The sequence below is a fragment of the Hippocampus bargibanti genome, linkage group LG01 (assembly GCF_051943395.1).
Source record: "Hippocampus bargibanti isolate YZ-2025 linkage group LG01, ASM5194339v1, whole genome shotgun sequence".
In the NCBI taxonomy this organism is placed as follows: domain Eukaryota; kingdom Metazoa; phylum Chordata; class Actinopteri; order Syngnathiformes; family Syngnathidae; genus Hippocampus; species Hippocampus bargibanti.
The window spans coordinates 28,865,034-28,891,584 of record NC_142734.1 but is presented as its reverse complement, the minus strand read 5'-3'; the positions used below and the strand labels follow the sequence as shown (position 1 = coordinate 28,891,584).

The window sequence follows — 26,551 nt, the reverse complement described above, 5'->3', positions numbered from 1 at the left end:
ATTAATTAAGTCTACCAAATCATTTCCAATAGCATATATCATGTTGAAGCTCACTCCATTCATCTAGTCACACAGTTTTAATCCATTCATCCATTTTCTAATCCGCTTCTCTTGACGAGGGTCACACACGTGCCATAGTGGGGAAAAAAAGCCACATTTATTAAACACATAAAAACGGGAATAAAATGCAAAGACATGAGTAAACATTTATTTATATATATATATATATATATATATATATATATATATATATATATATATATATATATATATATATATATATATATTTATTTAGTTGGTTATTTAGCAAAGCATTTATGTATTTATTTATTTATTTATTTATTTATGGACATACTATCACGACAAGCACACGTTGACCAGTAAGCGAATGGAATTTCCCACAGCACTGATTGGACAAGCAATGTCATGTGATCATCTACAGCCATGTCTTATGCTCCAAGGCAGAAGCTCTGTCAAACCCAGTTTAAGAACTACCATTCGAGAATGTTTAATTAGCCTACCACGCATGTTTTAAGAATGCGGGAGGATACAGGCCAAAAAAAACCATACAGGCCAAATCGTTTTTTATTTATTTATTTTATTTTTTGCTACATGGTGTTCTACTGAATGTACTTCGATGTACCTTCAATCTTCGATTTTGGAAATGGCCTCATTTCCCCCAATGATTTATATTTATGGCTTATGTCACATCCACTAACCATCCCACTATTTTATTCCTTTGTGCATGCTACGCACTTTGTCATCAGGCGAAAACTTTACTGGGCAATAAACCTAACGCTGTTGTATTAACATTGAAAGGACTTCAAAGTTACCATTATTTAATATATATATATATAAAATGTCGCGTTCTACGCTTTCAAGGTCACACGGCTGCACTATGCAAATGCTGGAAAGGAAAATTTGGATAACCGGAGCGTGGAACTACCAAATACAAACCAGAGAGAAGCCAGATAAACACATTATGTATCATCCCATATTTTGTATCCTCTTGGGACTCTGGTCATGCCCTTCATCGATATTGTTTTTGATAATGCTACACAAAGAAATACAACTGAACTGATTTTTTTCCCCCTCAAATATTTTCCAGATGTCTTCATGCCTCTCTGTGCGCAGTTTGACACTGGGAAGTAATGATGGGAAAACGAAGCTTCATGAAGCACTTGTGATATTTTTTTGATTAGTTCAGATAGTGCTCTTGGTTTAAATATGAAGGTTAGTGCAAAGCAAATGTCATAAAAATCCATTGCATCTTTAAACCAAGAGTACCATTTAGTCAAAAGCTATCACAAGTGTTTCATGAAGCTTCACTTGCCCATCACCACAGGGAAGGAACAATGTAACAATGCAAATTTTCAAATGCAGCAAATACACAGGAATTTGACTGAACATGAGTCATAGGTTAGAAACCACTTTATTATTTCTATAACACAACCTATGACAAGTGGGCTGTTGGTGTCACCAAGGCGGATGTCCTAATAAGTGGAAAGCAAACCTCAACCTTCTGAGCGTCATCATCTATCACTGTAAATGTGCTGAGTGGCCCGTCATTCTTCCTCAGGGAAATAAAAATCCGATTAGAGTCCACTTGAGTCAGGGAAGCAGATACATTGAAGCGCTCATAAATTACTTAGCTGACTCCATCAACAAGGCCCATTTGAAAGGAGTTCATGGCCGCCATTTTGGAATGCGCTTGCTGTGGGAAGTCAACAATCTTTATTTGTTTATTTTGTATTTGTCAAATGACACCAGTGCAAATGCAAAACGTGTGGGGGGTGGGGGGGGCTGAGTTTAGAACCAGGGTCTCATCTACATACAAAAATGTAGTGCATGCTCTCTTTTAGCTTTATTGTGCAACTGTATCAAGACGGAAATGATTGCGATGCTCCAGGGCAATGGTGGACCACTCATTTTCCGATTCACTTTATCCTCACAAGGGTCGGAGGGCTTCCGAAGTACCCAAAGAAAAGCCAAGTGGGCATGAAGAGAAAATTCAAACTCTACATGGTGATACCAGATCTGGAATCAAACCCTCCACTTCTGCACCGCGAGGTCGGCGCGCTAACCATGCTGATGCTGCTTCCATCTGCGGACATTCAAAGCAGATCTTTGCCATGATGCTTGTTGTTGACTCTCAAAGGATGGCGCACCAAAAATATTTTTTTTTGGGGGGGGGGCAGCATCTGTGTCTACAAGCATCTGCAGCTCAGCCTTGACGTTTGCTTTTTTCATTAGTGACTCATTCTTTAATAATGTGATGATCTCCTCATGCTGTGTGACAATTCCCACCGACATCCCCTTTTCATACTAATTCGCGTATTTGACATGGGCGTGGCAAGAGAGGAGTCTTGCATCTTCAAACCAAGAGTGCCATGGAGAGTCATAAACTATCACAAATGCTTCAGAAGCTTCACTTGCCCATCACTCATCTTTGTCCTTGATGCCCCATGAGTGCTCGAAAAATTATACCAAGGGGAGGAGCGTATGGCCGCCCATGGAGACGCAACATCATCGCAAATGGGTTAAACTAGACTTGCGCTGGCACTAAAACGAAGTAGTGCCCATTGGTTTTTGTTTTTTTTCGTTTTGTTTTGTTTTTTGCTGAACTCTTGGTCACCATTCTCCCAATTTAGGGTCCTAGAATTCCACGCCAAATGTATTGCATTTTTTTTCTGTTCAACAGTTTTTTCCCCATTAGATTTTCACTTACATTCACATTAATGCATACTTGTTTCTAATTCCTCATATTTTGTGGGTGTGCCTGAGTCGGTCTAGCACCTCATTCCAGTCAACCGAGCCCCGACGGTGATTGCGAGCCAGACACACTGCAACATGTTGCCCTCATGCTGAGGACATCAAATAAAAATGCATCACAAATTGATTTAAGGCTTAAAAAATCAATGTCATATAAGGGGAGAGTGGGGAGAAATCAAGCTATGCTATTTATACTCACAAAAGACGAGAGAAAACTTTTTTTTCACGACACATATGAAACAAAAACACACAAAAAAATGATAAATTGCCGCCACAAAGTGCAAAATAAGCCATTTGATCATGAATTTACAGTAACAGGACAAACTACGATGCACTCAATACACCCGCACGGAACACCCGACCTCCTGCAAATTTGCAAATCATGTTACCAAAGTCATTTTCGACATTCCACAAATGGCAAAGAAACAACAGAACCTGCAGCGTTTCAATACAAAGGTAAATACTCTCTATCTGAGTCTCTATTTTTTCCTCTTTGTTTTTTTTTACAACTTGGTATGTGTGCGTTCTTCCGCTTCATCCGAACTGGAACCGTAGTGTTTTTCTTTGTTGCGGCGCTCAAATGCGTCATTTCCGTGTTGCATGTTCTTACGCTTCTCATTGGTCTCCATCTCTTGGAAGTGAGCTTCGATCTTGGTCGGTTCGGTGTATGTGTAGAAATAGGCCATGAGGGCAAAGGTGATGCATACCCCCACCAGCAAGGACGCAAAGAGAATGTACTCGGCCCACTGATGAATACAATGATCAATGTGATCAGTATTCTAGTTATCATTGTCACAATTGTTTCTTTTTTGGCGTTGGAAGAGCACCCACCTGATCTTCAAGTGTTGCTGCCTCGGCAACAATGAGCACGATGATATTACCGACAGCAACTGTTAACAGCCAACCGGCCTGCAGGACTGATTTCATGTTGCTGGGTGCCTGGGAAGAAGTTACAGGTTGGACATAGTGACTTGTTGGAACAACAATACATTGCTCGCTCTACTTACGAACGTCTCTTTACACGAAATGTTCAAGTCACTAAATGCCTCAACAGGAAAATATTGCCTCATGTTACAAAAGAAATTTCAAGATACAAAAGGTAAAAATACAGAATGGGTTGATAGTCGATGGGAAAACGAATCTTCATGAATCATTTGTGATATTTTTGGCTCCTACATGGACTAAAGAAAGCCCAAATTAAAACAAAAAAAGAAAATGCAGTTAAAGTAGTGATGGGAAAATGAAGCTTCATGAAGCATTTGTGATATTTTTGACTCCTCCAGATGATACTCTTGGTCTAAATATGAAGGTTAGTGCAAAGGAAATGTCTTAAAAATCCATTGCATATTTAAACTAAGACTGCCATCTAGAAGAGTCAAAAACTATCAGTGCTTCATGGAGCTTCATTTGACCATCACTCGTTAAAAGTTAAATTACCATCAGTTTTATTCTTGACTCTATTCTTTTTTTTTACATTATGCACAAACCTCATTTATCGTGCAATAATCTAATTGTATATTGCATATTTGTTTCATATTTTGATCTTTTTCTTCATCAAACATTTATATATGAATTTTTGAATTGCTCAAACCGGATTAGGGCATTTACATGGAAAAGATGTCTCTACTTACAAAATTTCTAGTGATGAAATTTCTTCCAGAACACAATAATTTTGTAAATAGAGGTGCTACTGTACACAATCGACAATCCATTTAAAACGTTCAAACAGTGAATGGTATCTAAGCTAATACAACTTAACACGTCTTGTGTGTGTTAAATACAGAAACAGCAACCGTCAAGAACAGCATGCCTTTTACATACGTTCCTCTATTAAATGCAACATTTAAAATCCAAAAGAAATTGGAAGTTGACAGCTGTCGAAAATACATTAAAAGAATACCTGCGAGTAGGAGAATTCCAGGCCTGTAACAGAAAAGACCACTTCTCCTGCCGTGATGAGGAAGTACTGAGGAATCTGCCAGGCCATGTGGACCGAGTTTGGTCGGATGTCATTGACTTGACGGATGTCCTGGTGACACTGGAGGAAACCGACAAATCATTGTGATTGGACATCCTTGCTGCAGAAATGAACGTAAGTCAATGTTCTCTTACATTTGGTCCAAATGTGAAAGTGGGTGGGATGACCAAGGTGTAAGAGCTGCCGAAGCCAAGTTCCTGGTTGTATACGCACTGGCCTCCTGTACTGTTCTCGATCAGGAACTGTGCACTGATTGTGTCAAGATCGCAAGAGTCAGGACGTTTTTTTTTTTACTGGCGCACAGGAGCGGAAAACAACAGAAGTTAAAAAACTCCTCACGTACTTCCCGTGCGGTATTGCCAAATACGTTGACATGTTTGATGCACTCACACCCTTGAAGTCCAAATTACCGACCGTTATGTTCAAAGTAGAGCTGAGGCCATTGAAAAATCTGCAGAAGGAGAAAATATTCCTTACAACAGGGCAATATGATTATCGGATTTATCCGCACTGTCAATTTTCCCAAAACCCAAAAGTTCGCTCTAAAATCCGATACGCCTTTTATAGGGTGTTAGTTCCCGTCTCTTAGTGTTCCTAGGCTATCAATTAGTGATTATGAGTAGGAACCAATTGTAATCTCAAATGGTTCTTTCCGCCTGACAGGAATTGACAACGACTTTGTGACCTTGCTGTAGCCATTATCAAATGAAGATAACACAAAAAGCATAGTCAACGACTCACTTAACAAAGGAAGAAGGAGACAAGCAACATTTATTTATGATATTTAGCCCCTTGGAGATGTCAGTCCATAAAGTCTGTGTTATCTTCATAACTTTTATCTCTCATTTATTGTATTTTTAATGTCATTTCTATTTGTAAATCCAGGTATGTGACCAGTCCTCATAGCTTTGTTAGAGTAGCAGCAGTTGGGAAGGCACTATATCGGAGATGTCAAAGTCAAGGCCCGGGGGCCCAATCTGGCCCACCTTATAATTTTATTCAGCCCGCGAAAGCAAATCAACCCTGTGAAATTCCATGATACTTGCTAAAGTCTGAACCAAAATTTCCAATTGTTGTATCTAAACCACAGTAACAGTCATTAGTTTTTACTTCAAATGTGAAAACGAGTTATTGATTAATTTGTTGTGTAATATGTGGAGGGGATTAAACATTCTCATGGCTTCCCCAAATTCAAAACGGCCCAAGAGAGGAAATCGTAACCGCAATGTGGCCTGCGGCATGAAATGACTTTGACACCCTTGCACTATATGAACGAAGCCGTATTGTATTTTACTCCCCTTAGCATAGCACCCTCTAGTGGGTGTATCGCGCAATTGCAGCCGCTATTGTGGCTGCTACTCAATGCGCCTTATAATGCAGTGCGCCCCAGGTATGAAAACTGTTTTAATCCAAAGCATCATATCGTGCAAGAATAGATTTATATTCTCAAATTGAAATGATGAACTTGCCTTATAGCATTGGCGCCCTGTTCCGGTTTGGCGGTGATGTCATCAAACTACAGATAGGAGAAGTTTCAAGTTAGAGATTCACGTTAGTGACATGTTTCTTTGCCCTCATCCAGAAGCCTTCCTTACCACTATCGGTCTGGGCATAGGCCCATCTTGAAGGATCACCGCAGTATTTCGAGACGCGTCATTCAAAGTGATGGGAAAAACTGCGCCGGGGCCAAGTTCCAGAAAGAACGAGTCATCAAAGGTCAGGTAGTCGTCATTGGCCTGTTGAAAGAAAAATGAATCGGTCGGACGCGTGACGTGAGTGGATCATGTCGTTCGTGCTGCTGATTTACCATGAAAGCCTCCAGTTTAAATGAATGCGAACCGGCCTTGACGTCTAATGGCTTGTCGAGCATGTTGAGAAACTTCACTTGACTCTGAGTGCTTAACGGAAAGGTGGGCAGGGTTTGCTAAAAGCAGAGTCAAAGGTCATTAAAAAAAATGTCACCGACTATCCGTTGCGAGCCGACGTTTCTACGGGTGTCACACTCACATCAATCTGGATCTGAACAAGGCCTGCGGCGACAAAAGCCAACGCGGCAAGGAACATCCCCGTCGTCATCCTCTTCAACGGGCTGCAAGACAGCATGTGTACGCAAATGAATTGCAATCAAGTTTGACTGTTTACGGCCACGAACCAGCTCAAAGAGGGATTCTCAAAGCGGAGTGTCGGGAAGCGTGGTACTTAGCCTCCTCAGCTCAGGACAGTTCAGTTATATTGAACTTTTAAAGTCTAACGTCTGTCATTGAGGTGGGAAGTAGTGATAGGCAATTGAAGCTTCATGAAGCACTTGTGATTTGTGGTAGTTTTTGACTCCTCTGGATGGCACTCTTGGTTTAAAGATGCATTGGATTTTTAAGATATGTACTTCCTTTGCACTGGCGTTCATATTTAAGAGCACCATCTAGAGGAGTCAAAAACATCACAAGTGCTTCATGAAGCTTCATTTTCTCATCACTAGCCGCAATGCTAATTTAAATTAGCTGCAATGCTAACTGATCACATCTCCCGTAAGATGGAGAAAATGATGCTGGTAACAGGGTTACTTTTTTCTGTTTCATTTCTGTTCGGTGATGTTTTGGATGTTGCTCACCATGGCATGCGGGTGTGCATCGGTAATGAGGGTGTTGATCCGCGATAAAAAATGAGTTTGACACACTGATCGAAAACAAAGATGCATATTTGGTTGGTGTACATGTATAGAGCTATAGCTGACTGCAATGGTTGCGCGACACTGTTTCAGCCACACAAACACACACACACACACGAAAAATAAAAAAGGCTCCACGATTTATCATGTTTTCAGCAATTATTCCTCTCCAATATAATAATTTTTCAGTGGTTAACCATAATATGAAATCTACTTTTTTAAGAATACATTTTTTTGATGAATCTGCGGGCGTGCTTTGCGACCATTTTTGTAATGCCGTTAACCAATAAATAGTAGTTGGAATATTTTAAGAGCTGCTTAGTGGATTTTCGTTCGCCTGCAAATATGAAGTGGGTACATGGTTTGGTAGAGCACTGCTGCACGACCTTTTGAGGTTACAAATTCTGCACTGTGAATGCACAAATAATGTCAGAAAGAAACTCTACTATTCACCGAGGACCCCTTGGAGACTCATCAAGCAGGGAGCAGGAAAAAAAGCGCAAGGACGTCAAGTATTGAACATGACACTCACCTGAAATTCAACTTGCACTTAGAGATGAGCGGGTAGACCAGACTATCCACAAACGGAACCAGAATCAGGATCAAGATGGGGTTGACCGTCTGGAGGGCCGCAATGTGACTTGCTCGATTTATCCCACAAGATCCCAACGCCAATTGTTGACAAAAGAGCTCACCTGCATCTGGTCGGGCTGGATGATGAGGATTCCCTGTTGAAATCATTAAGTGATTGTCAGCATCGGTTTTGGGAAACTTCCCAGCGGGAGATTCTGATCACTCACGACTTACAAAGTCACCGTCCATGGTCGTCGCCTGGAGGGTCCATCTTGATCCCTGTGGAGGAGAGAGACAGCTTTTCTTGAGGCAAAACCGCCTTGGCTGTGTTTTATTCCCTTAATTTGTGATGGGCAAGTGACTTCATGTAGCACTTGTGATAGTTTTGGACTCCTCTAAATGGCACTCTTGGTTTAAAGACGCAGTGGATTTTTCAGCCATTTTCTTTGCACTAATCTTCATATTTAAACTAAGACAACCATATGGAGGAGTAAAAAAATATCACAAGTGCATCGTGAAGCTTTGTTTTCCTATCACGACCCTACATACACAAAGAAGATGACAATAAGGTGGGATCAGCGGGCGTTTGGTGACTCACCTGCTGGTCAAAGAGAGCCCAGAACATTGGCAGGGGGATGTAGAGGAACAGCACCTTAATCACCATCTTCACCTGGGCAATTAAGAGTTTCTACAACGAGTGGGAGAAATTCTGTTGTTATTGCATGTTATGATTAAGAAAAAAAAATTAGTCACCCACTTTGAGTCAGCTGATTTATTTTTCTGTCTAGTCAGATGGTAAATGGGATCTTGAGCATTGATGGCAAAATGAAGCTTCATGAATCACTTGTGATAGTTTTTAACTCTAGGTGGTGCTCTTGGTTTCAATATGATGGTTAGTGCAAAGGAAATGTTTAACAAATCCACCAAGAGTGCCATCTGGATGAATCAAAAACTATCACAGGTGCTTCATGAAGCTTCACTTGCCCATCACTGCTTCCGAGTACAGTGCCATGGTGGCTTTGGATAAAAATACACCCAAAGAAAATATGATTAAGTTATGTTTTTTAAATAAATAATCTATCGATAATACTGTTCTCGATTGAAAAACACAATAAAAATAAAGGAATTCAATAAGTAAGCAATAAAGAATTGATGAATTACATACATTGAGTGTAAAAAAATGATTCTGGTGTGTGCACCACCAAGCCACCTGGGGTTACAAACATATACACCCCGTCTATTGTTGTCATCACTTGCATAAGCAAAACAGAGAATGGATGGATGTTTTTTTGGGGGAGGCGGGGGGGGCTCGTCTTTCAGACACAATTTCCCGGAGTTTGTTGGGTTTTTTTTTGCAGGCGATCTTACGTCATATCTTTCTTCAGCCCAGTCCATCCAGTGCTGTCTTTTCGGGTAGGCTGAATGACGATGCCTGAAGCGGTTGCTGATTGCAAACTGCAGCAAGAGAAAACAATTTCATGTCCGTTTCAGAAGAGAGACAATTTATCTGTATTTATGTATTTTAATTTTTTGGCTGGTGAACCACATAAGCCAAACAGTGATGATGCACCTACCCCAATGCATTTACAAACTTTCACCATGATGTTTCCCTGAGGAGCAGTCTTGTTGTACATTTGACTTCCCACAATAAACACAACTGCACACACACACACACGGATGGAAAAAAGTACAATTGACGCTGAGTTACTCCGGAAAGTTTTTAACAAAACGTTTTTCCTCCTATTGTGTCGGAAATTGTTCTGTGGGTTCAAAAAGGGTGAATTAAATATTTGCAATTGGGAAGAGAAAATATGTTGACAATGTAATTGGTACCTATAAATAATTCAGTATTGACCCAAATTGCCATTGGCATCCTTATATACTTTCCAACTATATGGAGGAACCCTTAACATCGTTCGTAAACCAACTCTAGCAAAGCAAAGGAACTTACTCAGTGCGACGACCATGAGGGCTGCGGGGACGCCAAAAGCCAAAGAGTAACATTTCTGCTGGCTGTGGATGCCGCAATCCTGGGCTGGAAGGCAAAAAAAACATGATCACAGCTCGTCTTTCATTTGGTCATGTTTTTTTTTTTTTTTAATACCGATGTCGAGGCAAATACCTCTGAGGATGGGGGTGATGACGGTGGACAGGAGGCTTCCTGCGTTAATGGACAGGTAGAAAATGGAAAAAAATGTGCTCCTCTGTTTCTCCTGTCGGGGACGAGATGTTGAAAAATAAAAAGCTTAAGAAGCCTTCTTACGCAACCCACAGTCATCTTTGTACTCGGCCCTGGACAATGCTCGTGGGTGAAAATTGCTGAGAAGCATCAGATAAGTGCCTTAAGGAGATAATAGTTATAGCTTGTCTTGGTGAAAACATGTACACTGCAGGAAATTTGTCAGAGTTACCAGAAAAGCAATACCATTTGTATCTTTTTTTCAAAGGTCAAATGAAATGTTTTGGGAGTATTGGGGAGAGCTCAATGATAAATAGAAATTTTGAAATCTGATGAAGTCAGAGATTTTTGGAGTCACTTAACTAAAGTCTCCACAAGAATCATCTGAAGCACAGGTGTCAAAATCAAGGCCCGCGGGCAAAATCCGGCCCGCCACATCATTTTTTTTCGGCCCGTGAAAGCAAATCAAACTTGTTAAATTCCATGATGATTGCTAAAACCTGAGCCAAAATTTCATATTTTTGGATGTCAACCACAATAAAAGTCATTATTCTTGACTTCAGATTTGAAAACGAGTTATTCATTAATTTGCTGTGTGCTCTATATGTAATATTTGAAGGGATTTAAACATTCTAATGGGTTCCCCAAATTCATAACGGCCCTCGAGAGGAAACCATAACTACAATGTGGCCCGCGGCAAAAAAATGACTTTGACACCCCTGATCTAAGGGTTTAGTTTGGATGTTTTGGCGACCTGCCCCATGAACTAAAGAGCCTCTGAATAGCTCCACACAAAGTTCGGGCGTCGCAGTTGGCTTTTTTATCTATTAAATAATTAATTAGTTTGTTTGTTGATTTATTTGTGCTTTGGTGATTTATTGGGTTGTTTATTTATTGGTTTGTTTATTTATTTGTTAATCTATTTATTGGTTTGTTTAGTCATTTATTCAGTAATTTATTTTCGGCACCGATGCAAAGTCCACGTGCTTCACTGCAGGCACTTTGTTCTTTTTTTGGGGCGTGGGGGTTTTGCAAAATGTTGGTTTCATATGTAACTGAGTGTCATTCTTTTCCTTTCATAGTTTTTTTTGCTGTGAATTGTAAATTTGTCCATTGTGAGACCAATAAAGGTTATCTCATCTAATTTAAATCATTAAGATTATTAAATTATGATGTAAGTGACGCAACAGCGCACAATATGGCACTAGCTTGTCGCAATAGCTCAGGCAGAACAAACAAGGAAGTCACATGTGGTTGATGGTCCGGATTTATTTAGCATTTTATGACAAAATTAAACTTGTTTTTTTCTACCATGTAGTGTGTTTAAGAAATTCCCTGATTTGTTCTGCCGAGTGAAACTTTTTACTGGTTCAATTGCTAATACATTGCTTTGTTTATTCCGCAGTTATTCTAAAACCGAAACCCAATGTGACTTTGCCTATCCTTACTGCAGGGGTGTCAAAGTCCTTTTTTTGCCGCGGGCCACATTGTAGTTATGGTTTCCTCTCGGGCGCCGTTATGAATTTGGGGAAGCCATTAAAATGTTTCATCCCCTCCACATATTACATATAGAGCGCATAACAAATGAATGAATAACGTGCTTTGCACGCTGGGTCCGAGAGGACATTAATTTAATCTGTGCTGTATGTCATGCATATTAGCATATTTGACAATAAAGCTGACTTGACTGTGACAAGTTTTCAAATCTGAAGTCAAGAATAATGACTTTTATTGTGGTTTACATCCAAAAATATGAAATTTTGGTGAGGATTTTAGCAAGCATCATGGAATTTCACAAGTTTGATTTGCTTTCGCAGGCCGAAAAAAATTATGTGGCGGGCCGAATTTGGCCCCCGGGCCTTGACTTTGACACATGTGCCTTACTGTGTTACGGGTAATGTTTCGTTTATTTTCTGTTTTACTGTGTATAGTTTGTAAGTGATGTTTTTCGTTAAGCTACTTGTACTACTGGTGTCAGCTCGCGGTTGGTTGCGGCCGCCATAATTGTTTATCACCCAGCCGTTGACCGCTGCACGTGATGCATTAAGGGACACCTGTAAATAATCGTGATATGTTTTGTTTTTCCTGTACAGACTTAATATACGATTTAGATTTGTAATCAAGGATTTTTCATGAAGGAGAGAATAAACATAGATAATTAAAAAAATGTATTTTTTTATGTCTATAAACTATATCAATTTACTGGATAAAAAAATGAACTACATTTCCTATGCTAGCTTTACCTGCATTGTTGTAGGTAGAAAACCAATCCAACACGCAATCCACCTCTTGCGAGTTGGATTTACCATTCCGGTCGACTTCCAACCTACCTGATGGTCTTCAAACTGGTCTCCACCAAAGGCGGCCACGCAAGGTTTAATGCCTCCTGTTCCCAAGGCGATGAGAAGCAAACCCACCATGGACAAAGCTCTGCGGGGAAGAAGACCACCGCTCAAGTTTCACCTCTGGCGCCAGCTCGGTGCCTGAGCGCTTACACGTGGAAATCCATGTTGTCCGGGGTTCCGTCATGATCGGTGTCTGTGATGTCATGAATCGCGCTGACTGCCAAGACCACTTGGCCCAATGCGTACACAATGGACAGGTAAACGATAGTCCTGCATGGAAGTACAGAGCAAAGACATTGATGGACTCTTGTATTGCGGCTGCCTTCGGACAAAATGACACGGCGTCGCGAGACCCACTTGAACTTGCCCAGCCAAGAATCGGCCACGATAGCGCCGAGGATCGGGGTCAGGTAGCAGAGGGCGACAAAGGTGTGGTAGATGGTAGTGGATAAGTCATCGTCCCATCGTAGAAAATACTTAAAATAAAGCACCAGCACAGCTGAGGGAGAACGGGGAGAAGACTCCAAATAATTTGCAGACGAGCTTCATCCGAAAATCTCATCTGATCATTCCTCCAACAGGTGACGTTTGACCATCCATCCATTTACCGTACCGCTTATTCCTCATGAGGGGGGGTGCTGGAGCCTATCCCAGCTGTCTTCGGGCACAAGGCGGGGGACACTCTGAATTGGTTGCAAGCCAATCGCAGGGCACACAAAGACATACAACAGTCACTCTCACACTCACACCGAGGGACAATTTGGAGTCTTCAATCTGCCTGCCATGCATGTTTTTGGAATGTGGGAGGAAACCGAAGAAGAACCCACGCACACTCGAATTGAGATGAATTCCTCTGGGAATGAGGGCGCTCACCTCGCATGCCATAGTAGGAGAAGCGCTCGCAGAATTCGTTGACCACGATAAAAAAGATGCTAATCGGGTAACCGCAAACCAAAGCCTGCAAAAGATTTTGATTCCTATTAGTCTTCGGGTGATACGATTTCATTGCACAGAAAACAAAGACTGTATTTTGCAGACTATCACGCGTACCAAAAAGCCTTCATTTTCTTCAAAAGATGACCCTGTGCCTGATAAGCCAGTGGGTGCGCTTTATATGTGAAGTAATACTGAGCCACAACAGGTCTCACAATTACTGTCAGCAGCCACGACTCCATTTCCACCCGTAGAAGAAGTAGCGTGCGGTGCATGCTGAGATATATAAAATGGTGTATGTGTATAAATGTAATGTAAATAAATATATAAAATGGTGTGTATATATACAGTAAAGTCTCGTTATATCGATATCGGTTATATCGATAGTATCGCTTATTACGATACTATTTCTATGCACGCAAGGAGAAAATTACATGCGCGCAGGGTTGGATATATCGATAGTCCCGGTTATATCGATATTTTTCAGACTCCCGAGAATATCGATATAACGAGACTTTACTGTATATATATATATATATATATATATATATATATATATATATATATATATATATATATATATATATATATATATATATATATATATATATATATATATATATATAGTATATAATGGAGTCCCATTTCAGTAATCTCTTTAAATTACTTCTCCAGGCGCATTTTTTTTCTCGATTTTGCCATATTTTTCCTTTTTTGTCTTAATTAATTAGAAACGGAAAATTTCTAGGTTTTTTTGCTTGTTTTTTTTATTTAGTATCTCAAAAAAAAATGTCATTTATTTCTGAAACTTTTAAAGCCAAAATATTCCATAAAACCCCTTATAAAACTAAATGTTTTGAAGGAGGAAGATTGGAAATCTTTGAAAATTATATTAATTATGGTATTGTGATCAACTTCGATAAAACCCTACAATATTTTTGAGCTCATAAAAATGAAGAAATTAACCACATATTATACTATTCTGCAATTGCTATTTTCATGTTTGCCATCTAAAGTAGAAAATGATGGTGACATCTGACTGTTCAGTTGACATTCCCTTTAGCGCAGCACTGTCCGTCTAATGGGTGCATAATGTAACATCAGCCTCTACTGTGGCACGTTATGATCAGAATCAGAAAGCCTTTAATAGTCCCACAATGGGGAAATTTGCAATCTACAGCAGCAAAATTGTAAGGGCGGGGGTGGAGGTTGAAAGATAAAAAAAGCTGCCTTTAAAATCCGCTGTGCCTTATACATGGAAAAAGTTTGAAAATACACCATTCAATGGGGGTGCGCCTTATAGTCTGGAAAATACCATACTTATTTGTCCTGCTGAGTATAACGTGAAGAACATTAAAAAACAAAACAAAACAAGATCACTTACACTTTTTGACTTGGGCTTGCCCAGTTCATCTTTTCCTGTCGACAATCAGAGCAAAGAAAGGCAGGGGAAAAAACAGTTTTCAAGCAAAACATCAACCAGGATATTCATTTTCAAAACAAGTATAGACACTGTGACCATCGAAATCTGACTAACCTGCCATGGCTAAATGTGTCCGGTGAGATCTTTTACCCCGTAACCGGTTAAAAAGTCAAGTCTAAAGTGGAAACAACCTCGGGAAGCTTTTATAACTTCCCATCTGCCGATGCCCAGTGTGCAAGTCACAGACTCAAAAATGCACGTGGATGAGCCGCGTATGCTCGTTATCAAGGCTAAATGTGCAGATAAGCTCGGTTATATACTGGCCGATCATTCACAGTATAATTGTGCAAGCGCGTGCGTATACGTGGCAGTCGTCAACAATGGTGAGAAAGGGAGTTTTACAATGACAAAAGCAACACCATTTAGATTGATGGTGTCAGACGATTCAAACAAGAGAAGAGATACTCTTGGTAATTATGGTAAATTTATTTTTCGTAAACATCAAGAGGCAAAGATCAAAATTATCAAGCGCACAATTGGGAGTGTAGATGCAAATCACTGTCCCACCTGGACTAGATTCTTGTTTTTTTTCTGGGTTCTGTTTTATTTGACATATGCGTCCCTTTCGGTAGTGATGGGAAAACGAAGCTTCATAAAGCACTTGTGATACTTTTTGACCCCTCCAGATGGTGATCTTGGTCCATCTTTATTTCTTTAATTTCAAAATAATAAAATAATAATAATATACAGTAAAGTCTCATTATATCGATATTCAAGGGAGTCCGAAAAAATATCGATATAACAAGGGACTATCGATATATCCGACCCTGTCTGCATGTAATTTTCTCCGTGCGTGCATAAAAATAGTATCGATATAACCGGGACTATCGATATATCCGATATCGATATAACGAGACTTTACTGTATAATAAACAAAATAATAAATAATAAAATAAGGTATATTTTGTGGAGTTTTAAGGCTTATTTAGTAGAAAATTATGTTTTATGGGGACCTAGGACCGGATTATTCTAACTTTTAATGGTTTCTTATGGGAAATAAACATTCGGCAGATGAACTTTTCGCCTTACACACACTCTCTGAGAACCAATGAAGTTCGTGAGCTGAGGTATCACTGTATATCCAATTGTTTTTGCATCTTGAAACCGAGAGTAGTGTTTCAAAAACTATCACAAATGCTTCATGAAGCTTCACTTGCCCATCACTACCTTTAGGTGCCTTACCCCGTACACCGCTGGCTTGCCGGTTCTCACGCAGCTGCCTCTTAAGGCTTGAAATAAATTGAATCATATTCACTTGAAAAACATTTACTGGAGACTCTTAAATGCACCCCCCACCCTCCACACACACACACACACACACACACACACACACACACACACACACACACCACACACACACACACACACACACACACACACACACACACACACACCACATACACACATACCGGATCATCATTTCACATATTAATAGAGTTGTGTACATATGCCAATTTGCAGTGATGTAAAAATGAAGCTTCATGAAATTTTATTTCACTGACGAAGCCTCTAGGATGAGAAGCGAAACGTCCGACACCTTCAAAGAAGTACCGATGACGGATGAAGAAACCTTTTCATCGAAGCTTTATGAAGCAATTGTGATATTATTTTGACTCCTCCAGATTGTGTTCTTGGTTTAAATATGGACGTCAGTGCAAAGGAAGTATCTTAAAAATCCAATGCATCTTTAAACCAAGAGTGCCATCTAGAGGAGTCAAAAACTATCGTAAGTGCTTCATGAAGCTCCTTTTTTGCATCACTACCAAACAGAGACAGCTTGAATATATACATAAGACAAATATAGGCAAGAGACTTCTTAAATCTGTACTGTACATGGTGATCTAGAACAGTGGTTGTATGCACCGTCGCACAGGGGTTCGACAGAGCCTTTGGCTTTGAGAGTTAAGACATACCCAACTCAAGATGCTAATGATTGACGACAAGCCCACTTGGTCATTGCTGGCTGCAGATGATCACATGACATCGCTCGTCCAATCAGCGCTTTGGAAAGTTTAGTTCGCTCGATCACCAAAGTGTGACTGTCGTTAAATTGAAAATGGAAATATATTTTATTTCTTGACATTTTAATTCTGTTTTTAATAAATGTGTTGTTTTTTTATATCTTGAATTTGTCACGTTCTGGTTTGCGACCAATGGGCGGCAGTGTGGGGGCTGTTCGTCATTTTAATCAGTGGCAGTTAAAAGGACTCCCGCCACGACCATTCAGTGTTGGGTCATTGTTTCATCTTGTCAGGTTTGTTTCATCTTGTCATATTTTACTCATGGTTTTGTTTGCTACTTTGTTGTTTGAGATTTTGTTCCTGCTGGCTTCATTTAATACAATTTGTCAACCACACCCTGCTCCTCCCTCTTGCCTGCTATTTGGGGTCCACCACCAACTGGCAAATCGTGACAGAATTTGTAAAAAAAAAGTCATATTTCTGTTTTTCCCTCTCTTGAAGGTTATGTGAATTTGCATAACCACTGTTGTAGAATGACACAAGGGTAAACGATGAGCAGATGAAAAGTTTCAAAATGCGAACGTCAATACCTATTCACCGCTGTCTCCACGGGAAACAAGACAAGCTCTGGCTTATCACAGCCGGCAAGTGCGATGGAAAGAAATAAGAGTGGAAACTGAATGTGTCAAAGACTTAAAGGACAACCGACGTCACTTTTTTGTTTTTTAACTGACACCAGAAAAACGTTTTATAGCATCTAAAATAACCAAAATGATATTTTTAGTCAAATGCAAAACAGCAATAAAAATGACTTAAAGTGTCCAAAATCTGCAAAAAATTGAGCTGCGAATTGGGCATTTTCAGAAAGTCCCGACCCCAGTTCGTGACGTCACGCCAAGACGTCTTGCATTGCTAGTGAATCAAAACAATGGCTTCAGATTCAGAGAATATGCTTTCTTGTTCCAGATCCAGTGATGAATGTGATTCAAATAGTTCTGAAGAGGAAAGCATACATGCTTGCAATCGATTAAAGAATTTATTTGTGCCATTTTGAGGCAACATTGGGGGAAAATCGTTCACCCAAAAAAAGAGGCACAAAATGGCGACATCCTGCGGCCATTTTCTTTCCACAGGCCGATAAATTCCTTATATGGCGCTTGGACGCCCTCTTCTGGCCTTCTGGCGTCTTTTGGGTGCAACACGAGATCCCCAGACCAAACAAGTACAGCAAAATACATTGACATGATGGAAGAACTGCTACAATGCGTCTTTTTTACGGTAAAGGGCAGTCCTTTAGTGACGTCACGTACGGACTCGTCACCAACTCAAAAACAAGACTTCCTGAATATTCAGCGCGAGTCTTAAAACGTAAAATATAGCTATATGCGATGGAATCTTTGTAAAATACGCTCAGTAGAAGTCATTTGAAGCCGTTTTACAAATTATGGACACAACTTGTCCGGAGACGTCAGTTGTCCTTTAAGGAACTTGCACAGAGAGGCAGCAGTATATTAGAAAATGGCAGCACTGTTGGGTGTGCCGCTAATGGCGTTGAAGATGCCCATTGAGTCGGACAAAGAGCCTGTGGTGCCGTCATTCACTGGGTTGATCTGTAAGAAATATTAAAGAGGAGAAAATTATTTTTTTCGAGGTGAAATGAGTCGTCAAGAGATGCACTTTAACCATAGATCTTTTTTTTTTGTTGTTGGCACAGACCAGTGAATGGTACGCCATGTGTTTGTCATATGGGAGTGAGAAGCACATGTAAGTAAATTTCAAGAAAACAAAGTGACAAAACTACAGGGCGGTGTACAGCCACCAAAATATGAAGCATTATTAAGTGGGGAGGTGGGGAGCGTCTGTACTCTCGCTGGTACTACTTCCTTTGCACTGACATTCATATTTAAACCAAGAGCAACCTCTGGATGAGTACAAAAATATCACTGGTGCTTCATGAAGCTTCGTTTTCCCATCACTAGTATCTATTGTGCTATCAATAAAAAACCACCATTGCATCATCGGAATGACTCACCCCCCGCCACCCCTTGCACCATTACCATCACCTGCTCGCGCATGATGTTTGACAGCTCCCGAGTTAGATCCCCGTAGTTGGACTTCATTTCATCATGATACTCCTGCTGATCCTCTTTAATCAAGCGCTCGTTTATGGCGAGTGCCTGGCCGCAGGCCTCTGCGAAATGCCTGCCAAAGCACAGCGACCCATCAGCACCCCCGACACACTTTTAGTGGCAATTGAAAGCCGCAGTAAATCTATTCACAATGAAAAGATGTAAAAGAAGGTCAGGGCAGAAGGGAATGACACCGCTTCTGGACTTACCTAAAGACCTCTTTCAGCTGCTTGACCTTGTTGTCTGGGTATTTCTTGGCACTGGTGTCATCTAAGAAGGCTCTGGCATACGCGAGAGGACCGGCATTCACCTATGGATCATTCAAAACGTCAAATTGTCCCGGTGAACGCATGCAACAACAATCAAACATTCAACGAATTGCAGCTCTATACCTGAACGCAGACGCTGCCTTGCAGTTTAAGCTGTAGCCGGATCATGTCCACCTCAGAGGCCGAGCACAACAGTTGGAGTTCGGCCACTTTGGTACTCATCTCGTCGATGGCGACCTCGATGGGGCTGAGGTCACTCTGGTGTTGATACATGACGGCGATGCGCTTCTTCACGTAAGGGAAACAGTGGGTGGCTAAGAGGGAGAATAATGACGGCAGGTCAAATTCAATGTAAGTGGTGGTTTGAATTGTTGTGTTTTTTTTTGTTGCTGTATATATCGTGCATGTTTTCTGTTTCACGTAAAAGCCAAGCGGTGTTCAGAGCATGTGAATCCTAGTGAAGCTTCATGAAGCACTTGGCCGAGATCTGAGTTCAGCTGGCTCTCAGGGAGGAAGAATTGCATGTCAACATATTGAACAAGGACCTAAGAAGAATTGGCCAATGAAAATGACATTAAGTGTAGTGATGGGCAAGTGAAGCTTCATGAAGCACTTGTGCTATTTTTGACTCCTTTCGATGGCGCTCCAGGTTGAAAGATGTGGTGACTTTTGAAGACATTTCTTTTGCACTAACTTTCATCTTTAAAACAAGAGCACCATGTGGAGGAGTGAAAAAAATTCACAAGCACTTCATGAAGCTTCATTTTCTTACCACTAGTGAATCCATACAGGACAGTCATCAAGCAACATTATTGTGATTCAGAGTGAACTTTGGAGTCAAGTAAACAAAGGAGTAACTTTTTGGTTTTCTTAAAGTGAATAGTCAGGGCTCATTTTGCCAAATCCTTCTTTGCCGGCCGATGTGCCGATGTCCAGAACGCTCAACTTACTGGTGAGGATGGTCCGTCGTTTACACTGCTCCTCCACGCCACCCTGCTTCTTGCCCGACACAGTGAAGGGCGTCTCAAACACAAAACGACGGATGTTATGGCTTTGCTCAAAGTCAGTCTTCCTCTCTTCCGACTCCTTGTCGTCGAGGTACGGCACCACGTGCGTCACTTGTACGTAAGCGTACTTGGAGTCCAGGTCTTTTGGGTTCACCTGCGAGTTTGGAATAGTCGTTCATCTTGACCAAAATATCGGGATATATGATATTGCATCGATAGGACCAAAAAGAGCGCCTTCACCTGCGTCAAAAGTGACATTTTGAAGGCGGATGTAGCAGAAAATCCGGTAGTTTTTCAAAATAACATTTCAGAAATGAAAAAAACAGAAGTAATGTAAGTTATTTAGCCTTTATATGCAGACCGGTCCAAAATGAACCACGGACCGGAACCGGTCCATCGCCCTACAGGTTGAGGACTACTACTTTACAAAAACATCGCATCAGAAACTTAAAAAGAACATTTGCGCTGCAATGCGCTAGGCTCAACTCATAAATCTTCAGCGCGAGGGTAACATCTCTGCCGGGACGTAAACTGAAAGTCACAGATGAATACAGGTAAGCCTCAACTCTTGATTTGTGCAGCTGTGCAAAAGTGTTCTCACCTTTCCCGACTCCTGGATAATCTTGACATTCTCTTGACCGAACTTGTACGAGTAGAGCTTCAAGAGCCTCTGCGAAATCTCAGACAAAGGAGTGTACTTGGGCTCCTTGTAGATGTACTCTTTGCCGTCTTCGTCCTCGAAAAAGCCCTACATGAAATTGAAACGGGGGAAAGGAGAGAAAACATCGATTGGATCATTCCAATGGAGTTGTAATCGAGAGGGTTACAGTTAAAAATTCATAAATAAATCTGAAATCAAAATCATTAATTGTGTGGGAACGTATAATACCTGTCCAAAAAAGGCCACTCGGAAGTAGGTGCCCAGCAGACGTTTCCCTGTATGCATTACCTCCAAAACCTTCGTGTAGGCTCGGTGGAGCGTGTCATATACATGTTTCAGTTTCTGCAGTAACAAAACATAAAACACTGGATTCGTTTACGGTTATGATACGCGGTACAGGTGTATATTTTTGGTCTGTTAGTGGTGGATATAATTTTGAAATCTTTGGGTTGGCGTTATGAACAGATTGACGACACGCAGTTCATCAGAGCGGCAGCCTTTTTTTTTTAAGATTGGCTTCAAAACTCAGAGCTGCCAAGTACATCTTTGACTACCCAGGATATCTTACGATCTTTCTCACTTATTCTGTCATGTGCAATAGAAAAGTTGGGAGTGTGTTGCGGCTGACTTAGGACTGACCCTGGATTTATTATCGATCAATCATGGCGCCAACAACACAGAGGCGGATATCAGAAGACAAGTACTAAAAAACGTGCAAGGCATATAACAAGTCTACACACACCTGTTTGTTTGTTTTTTGACAAAGCACTTGCAAAGTTTTTCCACCTTTCATGTGACCGATAACTTGTACAACTCAATTTTTTTGTAAAGTAGTTGTGGAAGTTTGCTTTGCTCCCATTGTGGGAGGACTTTGAAAGTGATTGGTTAATTCAGAACACGGCCTCATTTTAGTTGAGAGGGCGTGCCCACTTATGCAACTTTTTTTGGAGATGTATTTAGTCTGTTAAAATTCAATTTAACTGTACAGGGTAATGCACATGTTAGTTGTGGATTAATACAGAACACAGCCACATCTGTGTTGAAGTGGTGTGCACATTTGTGCAACTTTTTGTAGATTGGTTTAATCTCTTTAAATTACATTTAACTATACGGGGTAATATCCATGTTCATTGTGGATTAATTCAAAACAGGGCCAGATTTTAGTTGAGAGGTGTGCACACTTATGCAATTTTTTTGTAGACTATTTATTTAATCTCTTAAAATTCAATTCATCTGAACAGGGTAACAGCTATACTTATTGTGGGTTCATTCAGAACATGGCCACATTTTAGTTGAAGGGGTGTGCACACTTATGCAAGCATCATATATATTTTTTAGATAATTTATTTAATCTATTCAAACTCAATTTAACTGTACAGGGTAAAATCTGTGTTCATTGGGAGCTGGTGGAGGTTTTTTTTTAATAATTCTGATTGTTCTATTGTTTTTTTCCTATCACAAACACTAGGGTTTTAGTCAGGGTTGTGTAGATTTTGGAGGCGCAACGATCTGTCCATTTTTTGATCCGCATGTCCAAAATTGGGGTATTGTAATTGTCCACGTATGTCCCTTGATGACGATACCTCAAAATCTCTGCGTTTTTCATGAATGGGAATGATGATCCTGTAGACATCAGCGATGAGCTCATAGCGCTCCGCATTCCAAAGCCCATCGGCGCACTCCTCCAACAGCTCCATCAGTACCTCCTGTACAAATAGAACCATGGCGGAGAAGTTTTATTGCCCTTTTCACATCATGCGTCCACGCGTGTTTTGTTGACGCGGCGCCACAAGCGTGTGCGGCAACATACGGACCGCACCCCATGCCAAAGTCTGTTTTAAGTTCCCCTTCATCATTTCACAAGCCAATTAACACACACTATGGAGATAAGAGGCAATGGTACACACATATTAGGTGACACGTGAGATAATGAAGGGAAAGCAATTAAAATGCTACATCAGTGCTTCGGAACTGACATGAAATTGACAGACCTCATTAAAATGCACATCCTGCATCCCCACGTCCTCCATCATGGCTGCCTCTTCATCAATGTTTGGAGTGATGACGCGGAAAGCCGAGCAACCGTGGTTGAATGTTCCTTTTAAATAAAAGAGGGCGAAAGTCAAACGTGAGGCATGTTCTTGTGTCATCTACGGTCTAGTGGGATCATAAAAAAATGTTGGAGGCAAGGGGCAACGGTGCGCTCACCTTTCCTCCACAAGTACTCAGCAACCAGAGCTGCGACGTGCACATAGCAAATAGCAGCCTGCAGGTCAAGTAGATAAGCTCCAGTATCAGTGTAAAAATGTTGTTTTGTCTTAAGAACAGAAGCGTCAGCATGAACGTACCTCGGAAAAGTCACCATTTTTGTTGTGGATCCGGGCCATGCTATCCAACCAGGTCTTGCGGAGTTCTGGCGTGCTCGTGTATGACTTCGCTAAACTGTATTGGAGGTCCACCAACATCTCCGGGTCATTCTCGTGTTCCTTCATTTGCTCGGTGGCCATGAGCACCGTTCGGATTCGCTTGGTCAGGTCCTTCACGTCTGACGGGAATGCGGTGTGCTGCAAAAGGCAGCGGCGCGCACTCAGTTACAGTTAGTGATGGGAAAATGAGGCTTCATGAAGCATTTGTGATCCTTTTTGACTCCTCCAGATGTTGCTCTTGGTTTCAATATACATGGTGCTAAGGAAATGCCTTGAAAATCCATTGCATCTTAAAACCAAGAGTGCCATCTAGAGGAGTCAAAAACTATCAGAGGTGCTTCATGAAGCTTCACTTGCCCATAACTTATTACAGTGACAAGACTTTATGCTTGGAATACAAATGCTGTTGTCCACCGAAGTGTCGGAAAAGGTTTAATGGTTGTGGACCCAATGCAAGACAAAACTAGTACACTAAATAATGGGAACTAATGCTATAAAATGCCATATTTTGTGGACTGTGAGGCTCACCCAAAAGGCCTAATTTTCCTTCAAAGCTGACCCTGCGCCTTGTCATCCGGTCTGCCTTAGATGTGAAATCATGTTGAACAGGTCTTGCAACTGCTGTTAGCAGCCACCGACTCAATTTCCCCATACAAGAAGTAGTGCATGCTGGGATGTATCAAATGTTTTATTTCAATAATTTCTTAAAATGACTTCACCAGATTTCCCCATCATTTACATTTCATACAAAATACAGCACTGAAGCAACTTACGGTCAAATTCACCTTATGAACGTTCGTAAGGTGGGGAGCGTATACAATCCGGCGGACTTTATATATGTAAAAGATTTGAAAATATACTGGCCATTGGGCGTGAGTCTTATAGTCCGTAAAATACGATACATTGAGGGAACTGAAATGACCCGGACAGTGTGACGTTAGCTAATGTGGATTGCAAATGTGATGTGATACCTATGTATCTAAAGCAAATCACAGGGTTTATGGCAGGGGTGGGCACTCCTGGTCCTGGAGGGCCACCCTTCTGCATGTTTTCCAAGTCTCCCTGTTATAATACACCTGATTCAAATAATCAGATAATCACCAAGCTCTGCGGAAGCCTTACATTGAACATGCACATTTGAATCGGGTGTGTTGCAACAAAGAGACTTGGAAAACATGCAGGAGGGTGGCCCTCCGGGACCAGGAGTGTCCACCCCTGGACTTTATGGCAATTTATGATGTGAAAAAAAAAACAGGAGAGCTGTACAGCATGTACTTTAGGACCATGTACTTCATAAACGATTTTTTTATCTGCTGTTTGACTTAGTTGTGTACCAAAGCCATAAAAAAATAACAATAAAACAAAGCCAATTTCATTTACGTGTCAGACATCACTAACCCACCGCTGACCTTGATGCTTTGATCACCGTTTGCACAGTTGTTAATGATAGACAGAGACTGCTGGAAACGCCTGCTCCCGATGCAGATGACATCAGCGATCAGTTGACTGACAGCGATCACCACCTGAGCGGAGCGCAGAACAAATTGATCTGAGAGACAGACACACCAAGTAGCTTTTTTATCTCAAAAGGGAGTACCTGCAGATGGGTTCTGACAAACAATTTACGTCCCGTATAGTCGAAATTGCTCTTCATGAGGAGGTAAAGGAGGTGTGCGGCGGCGTTGCGCAGGGAGCTCAGCTTGGAGTTGCAACACTTCAAGATCTCATAGCATAACGAGGCGCACATGTCGGCCCGGCCGTCGAAGAACGTGCAGGGGAACTTGGGCGAGAAAATCAGATTTTGAAGCATCCCGAAAAGTTCCAGGACGAGTGTAATGAATCACATATTGATTTGTTCAATAGGCAAGAGAGGTGGTCCGGGACTGTTTCACCACACAAAGCACTGAGCGCCCGACAGTTCCTAGTCAGGTCGAACAACCTCCTAGCCAAACCGTTTTGAAAAGATGGATGGACAATAAGACGGATGTGACGATGGAGTTGCAGAGGGTCCTGGAAAAATCCATCCAGGAGTACCAAGAAATAAAGGTTTGGCAGGGAAGGCTGGGAAAGTTAGTCAGATTCCAGGGGGGAGTACATACAACGGAAAAACTCTTCATTTGTATTTGAAATAAATCATTGGTGATACCAGTCCTGCAACTTTTCTGACAAACTTCGCAAAGACCTTCTAAACACAGGATTTTTTTAAAGGGCATAAATGTGGGGACAGCATGCCATTACATCTCTGGCAAGGGATGAAATTGTGAAGCTTGCTATTTTTCAATCTCCATCGTATTTCATCCCAAAAGTGTTTGAAAGACTTTAGGTCAAGGCTCTCCAATTCTTTTACATCAAATGAATTCAAGCATGCCTGTATGGACCTTGCTTGAGAAGCAAGTACGAGGCCTGACCCAAACAACGATCGATGAGCCAATCATTAATCTTTTCATGTAAAATGTACTTATGTCACAATACACACAGTAAGATACACAGGCGTCCTCATCAAAATGTTCACCTTGAAGATTAAAGTCCTCAGTGAGATGAAGACCTGCCTGAGAGCAGCCTCAGACTGAGGGATCTGCAGAAAGCACAGATGCAGCTCAAATACTTTCTTCATCAGTGGGTTGTGGCCGAGATCTGAGTTCAGCTTGCTCTGAGGGATGAATAATTGCATCAACATATTAGATGGGGAGCTCAGAAGGATTGTGCAATGAAAATGACACCAAGTGTGACGAGTCGTAGTGATGGTAAACAAAGCTTCATGAAGCACCTGTGATATTTTTTTTATTCCTCCAGATAGTGGTCTTGTTTTAAATATGAAGGTTAGTGCAAAGCAAATGTCAGAAAATTCCACTGCATCTTTAAACCAAGAGTGCTATTTAGAGGAGGCAAAAACTATCACAAGTGCCTTATGAAGCTTCACATGCCCACCACTAGTAAGTAATGAGATAATATTGCAGCCAATTATAAAAAGAAATGATGTCATTTGAAAAATAAATAAATTAAAGCATCAAGCAAATGTGGGAGACCGAGTTGTCATGGGCAAGTGAAGCTTCATGAAGCAGTTGTGCTAGTTTTTGATTGCTCTAGATAGCACTCTTGGTTTAAAAACGCAGTGAATTTTTATGACATTTCCTTATTTAAACCAAGAGCACTATCTGGAGGTGTGATAT

At 41.0% G+C, this 26,551-nt stretch overlaps 2 protein-coding genes across 7 annotated transcripts in view; both read right to left on the bottom strand.

The window, feature by feature from the left end:
* Window positions 1-1,342: 1,342 nt before the first annotated feature.
* slc15a1b (solute carrier family 15 member 1b) lies at window positions 1,343-15,136 on the bottom strand. Its single transcript, XM_089008569.1, has 23 exons — window positions 14,983-15,136; window positions 14,830-14,864; window positions 13,386-13,470; window positions 12,870-13,011; window positions 12,663-12,782; window positions 12,498-12,597; window positions 10,111-10,201; window positions 9,940-10,023; window positions 9,563-9,645; window positions 9,357-9,443; window positions 8,587-8,676; window positions 8,223-8,267; window positions 8,111-8,143; window positions 7,948-8,036; window positions 6,758-6,839; window positions 6,558-6,674; window positions 6,346-6,486; window positions 6,220-6,266; window positions 5,094-5,201; window positions 4,885-4,999; window positions 4,673-4,810; window positions 3,604-3,711; window positions 1,343-3,518 (listed from the first exon to the last, which is right to left on the bottom strand). The coding sequence occupies exons 1-23, from the start codon at window positions 14,987-14,989 to the stop codon at window positions 3,276-3,278; spliced, it is 2,190 nt and encodes a 729-aa protein (XP_088864695.1). The 5' UTR covers window positions 14,990-15,136; the 3' UTR covers window positions 1,343-3,275.
* Window positions 15,137-16,290: 1,154 nt separating this feature from the next.
* LOC148903778 (dedicator of cytokinesis protein 9-like) overlaps window positions 16,291-26,551 on the bottom strand; it is a 32,958-nt gene continuing 22,697 nt past the window's right edge. For 5 of the 6 annotated variants that reach the window (XM_089008517.1, XM_089008526.1, XM_089008550.1 and 2 more), the window contains 14 exons: window positions 25,894-26,031; window positions 24,979-25,161; window positions 24,791-24,904; window positions 23,304-23,519; window positions 23,164-23,221; window positions 22,947-23,053; window positions 22,539-22,661; window positions 21,184-21,297; window positions 20,896-21,042; window positions 20,238-20,448; window positions 19,411-19,601; window positions 19,228-19,328; window positions 18,953-19,091; window positions 16,292-18,499 (listed from right to left, as the gene is read on the bottom strand). In XM_089008517.1, the coding sequence (XP_088864643.1) occupies window positions 18,401-18,499; window positions 18,953-19,091; window positions 19,228-19,328; window positions 19,411-19,601; window positions 20,238-20,448; window positions 20,896-21,042; window positions 21,184-21,297; window positions 22,539-22,661; window positions 22,947-23,053; window positions 23,164-23,221; window positions 23,304-23,519; window positions 24,791-24,904; window positions 24,979-25,161; window positions 25,894-26,031 (1,941 nt within the window). In that variant the 3' untranslated portion in view covers window positions 16,292-18,400. Of the gene's footprint in view, window positions 18,500-18,921; window positions 19,092-19,227; window positions 19,329-19,410; window positions 19,602-20,237; window positions 20,449-20,895; window positions 21,043-21,183; window positions 21,298-22,538; window positions 22,662-22,946; window positions 23,054-23,163; window positions 23,222-23,303; window positions 23,520-24,790; window positions 24,905-24,978; window positions 25,162-25,893; window positions 26,032-26,551 lie in introns of all 6 variants that reach the window. The other variant, XM_089008534.1, reaches the window with a different exon arrangement.

Bases quoted from the DNA above. Each gene is read 5' to 3' on its own strand.
- slc15a1b (XM_089008569.1), bottom strand. The intron at 6,487-6,557 runs GTAAATCAGCAG...TTCTTTCAACAG, and splicing joins TTAAACTGGAGGCTTTCATG to GCCAATGACGACTACCTGAC. The intron at 4,811-4,884 runs GTAAGAGAACAT...GGTTTCCTCCAG, and splicing joins CTTTCACATTTGGACCAAAT to TGTCACCAGGACATCCGTCA.